Consider the following 8,241-nt stretch of genomic DNA (forward strand, 5'->3'; position numbering starts at 1 on the left):
AAATCCTTTAACCGCGGGATATAATCATTGGGGGAGATTCTGGCCACTGGTATTAACTTAGTGCTAGTTAATTAAATAATTAAATAAACCTACTAACGTGGTAGCAGTGTACTGAGGCATAACTTTAGCTTAAACATACACAAACAACTATAACTATTATCATACCAGTTAACCTGTCAAAGGCAATAACACTTACAGTCTCATTAACGCACACGGAATCACACAAACTGCGATACAACTGCCATGCTCTGCTGCTGCTTTTCGTCCCTCACTCTCCCTCTGCGTGATGCGCACATGATCACTGGTGCGCTCATTTGGGTGCGCTTGGTTCTTGCCTCTAGACATCCTGAGGCCGAGTCAGCAGGGAATTTGCACACTGGATGAACATTTCTTTTGACAGTATAACTGTCCGAAAGTCTCCTTATATTTCAGTCGCATAGTTATAACTGCACTGGTAATGTCTGCCGATAAGTTCCACTTTGTTCTTACTGTTTGCTGCGGTGATGACGTCACATGCTACGACGGTCCTGCCGGGGAGCGGCATGTTTTAGTGCAGGGGAATAGCGATCTCCAGCCGTGTGCGTTCCTGCGCAAATGTGAGTCAAAATCCCTCCAGTTCTACGGGTCCATTTCCACTTATAGCACGGGTTGTACTTGTTGACGATAATTACAGGGGTTTAGGCCAGGAGATTTATCGAGATTGGTAGAAACATGTGACTTACCGTAGCCTTTGTTGCGGGTTGGATCTGTGCACCGCAGTTGGGTTATTTAGCCACTAGAGGGCACTGAAGACCATGTAATTGTCGACTTTTCCTAATTTTGGGGCATTAGCTTTTCTGTTGCCTGAGATATGCAGGTATTCTTGTTTCCTGTCTGTTCAAATGGGATTGTGGGACTTTCTTATGTCAGAGCATTCACCTCTGAGCATTATCTGTGTTACAGTTCATTATATTGGTGTGATGTTGGGAAGTGATGATTGTTATATTTACATGTGATAATTGTTTCTCCTTGTTTCTTGTTATTCAGAACCACACGTCTGCCCACACTTGTTAAGTATGCCTACTGCTGTACTGTTGAGCTGCTGTTAACTTCCATTAAAGTATATCCGGACATCACTCTCTGTGCCCCACTCTCTGACTGGGGTTTAAGTCCTGAGGGAGCTATCATCCCAGCATCCCAGAGATAACTCTCTAACAATAACTATTTTCTTTATGGCGGTGCAGTATTAGAGCAGCAGGTTACAGATATGTTGACGTCACCTGATGCTGCAAATGACATTTTCCTTTGAAAGTAGAAAAACTACAAAACAGAGGAACTCTGAGCTAAAAACTCCTTGAGGTTTACTTCCTCCTTGAGTTTTTTTTATTGAGACTTTTAAGGAGTTCACAGCTCAGTGTGCCGCTCTCTCTCTCTCTGCTGATATGAGTGAAAGGAGCTCGCTCACCAGTCTGTGTCTCTCCCTTTCTCTCATTAGATATTAATATATTATTTATATCACATTTATTTAATTGCACTTAAGGGTCCAGTGTTTAAGTGACTGGAGAGTCTAGATTGGTCTAGATAATAATAATAATGAGAGAGAAGATTATTTTCTTAAATAGAAGTAGTATAAGCTGAAATGATTTCTCCTTTATCGCACAAACATGTTGTGGTCATATGTATAAGAATGTTGAATAGATGATGCAGAGAGCTGCATCTGGTGTGACAAAAAAAGACATCAGCTTAGAAGAGTGGATTTGTAGCACTTTTTCTTTGAGAGATTTTTACGTCCTCTTTCTGTGACTTAAATTACTGAACTGCACTCCAGTGTCTACATTTGATCCTCCATGTTCAATTCTGTCACCTACTGTGTGTGAAAAAACAAACAAACAATGAAGGGTTAAAGAAAACACACATACTGTATCACAGTAATATGCTGACTTATGAGTGTTTCAGAGGAGCATCACAGCACCAACAGCTTCACCAAATGTACAAAGTAACATTCAAAGAATCTCACAGAAATGCTGCAGTTTGAACATCAACACTCAGCTACAGTTAGAGCTGAAATGAGCCTGTCTGTCCAGATGGTGGCGCTATAAACTCACTTTTTCCTGCTCCGTCACAGACACGATCTTATATTCAGAACGGATTGTCTGCAGCTGCGACAGTAAGTGAGAATGGATGCGGAAGAAGCTGCTTGTTAGAAATGAATGACTGATCAGAAACACACCAGGTTAAACCAAAAGATGAACGGCTTTGAGTCACACCTAGTAAAGAGTCAATTCATCTAAAACTTTTTTTTTAGTCTGGAAAAGAAAAAAAATGTTAATAAATGACCGAATCAAGTTTTAAGCGAAAGACTGAAGCGTGCTTGTGAACAGAGGTTGAGAGGAGAAAACTCAACTGAACGAAAGTGTTAGATTTTCAGCGCTGTCTTCAGTGACTGTGCTGCAGATAACTGCGATGTTCTGCTTTATCATTGCAACAACTGCACCCTCGCCTGTCAACATTTTTTTTTCATGTTGGAGACAAAGCAATTCGTTCTCAATTGCTGTTGATTTCAGGAGACTTTCCAAACTGTTTTGGTTCAAAAGAGCTAAAGGAAAATCATCATCAATGTTGGCATAAAAACTAGATGCTTTTATTGTATGTGCACTGATAATGCTTACTGTCCTGTCATTGTCAACCAGTCAAAATACGTAAATAACACATTGTGATCATGCTGAAGACCACAGACAGCATTCCAGGCGTCCGGTGGGATAAAGGAGCTGGAAACATCACCTGATTAAGAAAAAACAGACAACAGACTGAATAAATGAAAGAGGGCTTCTTCATTGCACATTTTTCACCAATCACAGGCCTCCTCTTTCACTCTAGACTTTTGACCAATCACCGATCAGGATGAATTGCACTACTGTACTGTGCATTAGTGATGGTAAATTTGATTCTTTTTACTGAATCGAGTGTTAATGAGTCACTCACCAAAGTGAATCGGATTTTTGAGTCATTTGATTCACTGAGTCAGTTGACCAGAGAGTGCAAAAGTTTTACATTTTCACTCAAACTTAATTTGTTTCCCTTTTCATGTAAATTCCACTGCTAAGATGAATGATAAAAAAACCAACTATTTTATAGAGAAAAAAAGAGCAAAAACATTTCTAAAATTAAGCAATTTCCTATCAAAATTGCTTAATAAACATTTATTTTGTTTATTTGTATTTTATTAGTATTTTCCTTAAGTGTGTCAAATATATATTTTCTCATCTAAATGTCCACTGCGCTGTGAGCCAGGGGGCGGTAATGCGCCTTAACATTGGTTGCCAACCAAGAAGAAGAAGAAGCTGTGAGCCAGGAGGGAGGGGGTGAGTGAGTGAGTGATTCGTTCGCTCTATGATTCAGCACAGGAAGCGAGGGGGTGAGTAGCTCAAATGTGTTGTTAGCATGTTAGCAGCGCGATGCTACTCTGAACCGAGGAGCTATTTTCTTGATGTGAGCTTCTACTCAGGGTTTTTTCTTCCAGTTCAGAGCAGAAATGCCTTTGTTAAGAAACTGGCTGTTGTTCACCCCACAATTTTAATTATAAGCTACATATATTTCTACTAATGGGATTAGTTTGCTAACAGCAACAGGGATGAGTCAGTTGGGCTTGTGAATCATGATTCACGAGTCAGTAAAGTGATTCTCGAGTATTGAACGATTCGTTCACGAATCGAACATCACTACTGTGCATCCCCCAGGTGCGTGATTTTCTGTCGGACAGGTTTATCTCCTTGTTCCACTTTTCCCTCTTTCTATTGCTCTCTCTTTCTGCGTCTGTTGTATAAGGACACGCGGGGTTCATTTCCTCATTGATTGCTCCTTCAGCATTTCTGATTGTGGGAATCGGGCGTCAGTGCATTTTTGGGATGAACCAGGCGGTTTTGATCCGACTCTACAAAGTCACAGGTGTGCTTGCCATCCTTTATCCACTTAATTTGTTTAGTAAGTGTTTTAGTGGCTTGTTTGCGGCACTGTTTGCAGACTGCCCGATTCCTTATTTCCAGCTGTTGTGCAGAGGGCAGTTGCATTCCTTCAGGTGGATATAGCTTTCTTTCAATTCTGGGCTAAGCAGCATTTGCGCCATTTTGCCACCAACGGCAAATTACAAAACTAGGAGCTAAAGCTATTTTGTTATTTCTATGACTAGATGGCTGCCATGCAGAACTTCCATTCAGCGGTGAATGTTTAAGTGTATCGGCCCAGCCAGTAGAGGAAAACTGCTGCCTCCGTTTTTGCTCGTCCTTTGAGGATTTGCTCCAGTTGCCACAGAGTGCCGTATGGGCATCTTGTTTTGGAGTGTTTGCTCTATGATAAGTTGTTATAAGGACCATCACCGGCGCATTCACCCGTGGAGTGTATGCATTATGGTTTTATCGTGTCCTTTTAATCTTCTCATGATCCTCAGCCACTGAAGTCCAGCTCAGTATTTCTGTTTACCTAATTTATGGCACTACTACAGCAGGGGCGGAACTAAAGACATCCGATGGAGTGGCAAAGTCAAAGCCATTTCTTTACAAATATGCAGGCTTTATATTTTCTAATATGAATTATTTATAGTTAAAATACAACTAATGCACTAAGTATACACATGTTTTATATAAATATAGTTTATAACTTATTTTGTTAATGGACACATAATTAAACTTTTCAATTACAGAAAACATGTGAAGCCCTGCAGCATGTAGGAATGTAAAGATAAGCTGGTGGACTTGTTGGGCTTAAAATGGTTAACACTATGAAATGTATTCAGTTTTAGAATTTATATTTAATATAATCTGCGGTTAGCTTCGAAGTGTAAATGCTAGCATATGTTAAACAACTCTTCACCTTTCATCATAACCCCCCCCTCACTGAACTGCTGTTCTCTCAGCTCAGCTCAGTCATGTGTTTGTTAGAGTGGGAAGACGAGCAGACACCAGCTGCTGTACTTTATCTCCTCCTTTTCTTCTCTCTCTCTTTAACCCATCGATCATCATTTTTTACAAAGCTAACCACGTGATGATGTGACTTCTGATTTCACTGTAATGTAAGAACTCACACAGGCACATTTTATGAATTACACTCTCAGGGGTGGACAACTCCAGGCCTCATGTTTTAGATGTGTACTTGATCCAACCCATCTGATTTAAATGGCTAAATGACCTCCTCCACATGTCCTGAACTTCTCCAGAGGCCTAATGAACTAATCATGTGATTTAGGTGTGTTGACCCAGAGTGAGATCTAAAACCTGCAGGACGCCGGCCTCCAAAGCCTGGAGTTGCCCACCCCTGCATCCCCAATAAACGGCTTACTCAGCAGAGAAGCAGGATAAAAAAAAAACTTAGAGCCCAGAACTAATCATGAAACTTAACCCAAGTTAATGTCCAACTTTGGAATCTGTCCAGTCTGACTTATAAATATAGAAATCAGATCAAACCAAGAGAAGTCAAATGATTTTGTTTTAATCCGCTTTTATTTGTTCACTCAGCACACACATTTATTTATAACACGAACACATAAAAATCTACTTTTTTCTCCTGGTGGACAAACTCTCTAACTGCATCACTGCTTCTGACCTTTGACCTCATGTGTTGATGACTCTTCACCTCTGTCTCCTCTCACAGGGAGAAGATGATCTGCAGGATCCTGCTGCTCATCATCCTCACCTCATGTGTCTCTGGTTAGTTTACAGCTTCACTTTATGAACTCCAAATAAAGCTCAACAACAGATTTGTTCCAGTTCTCAGTGTGTCTGCTCCTCTCTTTCCCTCTCTGTCTCCTCAACAGGATCATTTGTAGTCAATGTGACACAGACCTGCTATCAGGCAGAGGAGAACCACAACATCACACTGGAGTGGACGTTCACCACCAAACCTGACAACTTCATCACTTCACTGAAGATCCGCTGCAGTCGTCCAGAACTCTCAGTCCTGTATCAGGTTCATGAAGGTGTTGAGGTGTCAGAGTCTCAGGATGCAAAGTTTTCAGGACGAGTCCAGAGTGACAAAGACGCCCTCAGAGAAGGACGAGTCAGACTTCAACTGTCCAGACTCAGGACTGATGACTCGGGTCTGTACAGATGTGAAGTGAAGACAAATGATGGCAGCAGCTTTCAAGATTGTAAACTCAGCGTCACTGGTAAGTTGATTGAGTAGAACTTTAAAAATGAGTGTCATATTTTAGTTGAACTTTAGGATAATAAACTTTGATGAATTGATTGAACTTTCAGGATAAAATAATATTTTCTGTCCTTCCAGCAGCTGCTGATGAGCCCAAACATCAAACTCCAACAATGAACCCACAGACAGAGAGTCGAGGAAGGATCGGCCTCTATGCTGCACTCATACTGACAGCAGCTGCTGCAGCTCTGCTCATCACACTGAGTTTAAAAGCAGAGAAAAGAAAATGTAAACATGTAAACAGTCACAGTCTGAGTAGTGTGGTCACCTCGACTTCTTCTTCTTCTGAGTCTCTTCCTGCTTCTTCATCAGAAGCTCCACCCATTAGCTTCATCTGACTGAGGACCTCACCTCCCTGAACTCTTAGAAGCTTACGTTAAAATGGAAGAACACATTTCCAAAACTGTTAAAATTATTCAATAAGTCATCCAAAGCTTTCAGATTAAATTCATACATTTCCGGTTCCCTCTTATAGCATTCATATAGCAGAACTGATGACACTGGCAACATCCTGCAGGGTGTTGTTCAGTTTGCAGTATTGAACTTTTGTACCTTAACAGTATGGACTCGACTCAGGGAGAGCAATTGGGCAATGCAGTTTGATCGGTGGTCTGAGCCTGATTACTTTGTAGCAGGGCCACTGCTGTTTCTCTGGCCTACGTTTAATCTCTGGGCTGGTGCTTTGCCTCGTTGCTTTTTGACTTGTTTTCTTGTTTGATCCATCTGCAGAACTTAAAAGTATTTTTTTTAATTTAATAAAGTATTCAGAATAAAAATTGTTAGTCTTATTCAGAGGAATGCCTAAAGAGGAGGTGATTAGGGGGCCCTGGTGGTGGGTATTTATGTGTGCTGTGATTATTTATGAACTATGGTGTGTGCTTGGGACAGCATCATTAGTCCCTTGCTCTTTTCCTCATTATTCCTGAGCACCTCATCCTGCCACACAGTCATAGTGGAGAACTTTCAACGGGTTTATCCGTTAGTCCCTAATACTTCATTTGTAACTGGATCTGAATTTTCGCTGTTATATTATCAATTTACATTGTAACTAGTTAGGTATGAAGATGTGTCATTACAATGATACTCATTGTAGATTTCATTAGTGTCACAACAGTTAGGACCACATGGTTACAGGGTCATGCACTGCTGTTTTCAGTGTGAGTCACCTGTTAGTTAAAAAGTTACTGTTCATCTCCAGCTTTTAGGCAACAGTCTGTGAATAGATTGTTTATAAAAGGTTTATACACATATTCAATGACAGAAATGCAACATTTTAATAGACGCACGTTTAAAACACAAAACTGTAAATCGCCCTTTGATCAAAACAATAAAATCAGTCTCACATACTTCGAGTTGAGTTTTGGAGCTGATTCTATTTCTTGTTTTAGACTTAGGTTATTCAACATTGTTGACTCGCGTGAGAAAAATTCAGCTTTCTGTGTGATTTATTGCCTCATAATTTAAGACAGACAGCCAGAGTGAAGAGTTCTGCACAATAGTGTTCAGTCTGACTGAAATTATCCATTTACAGATAAGTGTTTAAAAACCTCTTCATACATCCATGAATGCATCCTTCACCATTGTGTCCTGATATGTCTGGGTAGATAAGAAAGCTGCTGTATTGTTGTTATATCAGTTTCTCATTGGTTCATGCCGCATTCCTTCTAAATTGTTTTCTACTACCTGTTCAACAGGTAATAAAGCGAGAAGTGCTTTTGATTTAAGAGAAGCACTTCGACGATGTAAACAAATTTCTTTGAGTTTCTTCCTCATTCACAAGCAGATAAAAGAACTCCAATGACTTACACCGTTTTCCCCATTGCTGACACAAGCAGCTGCCCGTCCATCCATCCACTCTCCTCTGCTTATATCGTAGGGTAAGGCCTGTAAAACTGCTCACTCATTCACTCTTAAAGTGGAACAAATCTGTTGTTGAGCTTTATTTGGAGTTCATAAAGTGAAGCTGTAAACTAACCAGAGACACATGAGGTGAGGATGATGAGCAGCAGGATCCTGCAGATCATCTTCTCCCTGTGAGAGGAGACAGAGGTGAAGAGTCATCAA

The 8,241-nt window shown here is 40.6% G+C and overlaps 1 protein-coding gene across 1 annotated transcript; it reads left to right on the plus strand.

The window, feature by feature from the left end:
- The first annotated feature begins 571 nt into the window (after nt 1–571).
- Nucleotides 572–7,237, plus strand: LOC102290516. Its single transcript, XM_042215314.1, has 4 exons — nt 572–596; nt 5,623–5,678; nt 5,786–6,136; nt 6,256–7,237. Coding segments are annotated over exons 1-4 (669 nt in total). The 5' UTR covers nt 572–594; the 3' UTR covers nt 6,516–7,237.
- The last annotated feature ends 1,004 nt before the right edge of the window (nt 7,238–8,241 follow it).

This window comes from Haplochromis burtoni, unplaced genomic scaffold, assembly GCF_018398535.1.
Source record: "Haplochromis burtoni strain Fernald_Lab_line unplaced genomic scaffold, NCSU_Asbu1 Contig_694, whole genome shotgun sequence".
NCBI lineage: Eukaryota > Metazoa > Chordata > Actinopteri > Cichliformes > Cichlidae > Haplochromis > Haplochromis burtoni.

Excerpts from the sequence above, each read along its gene's own strand:
- LOC102290516 (XM_042215314.1), top strand. Across the intron at positions 5,679-5,785 it reads CCTCACCTCATGTGTCTCTG|GATCATTTGTAGTCAATGTG; the intron begins GTTAGTTTACAG and ends TCTCCTCAACAG. Across the intron at positions 6,137-6,255 it reads TTGTAAACTCAGCGTCACTG|CAGCTGCTGATGAGCCCAAA; the intron begins GTAAGTTGATTG and ends CTGTCCTTCCAG.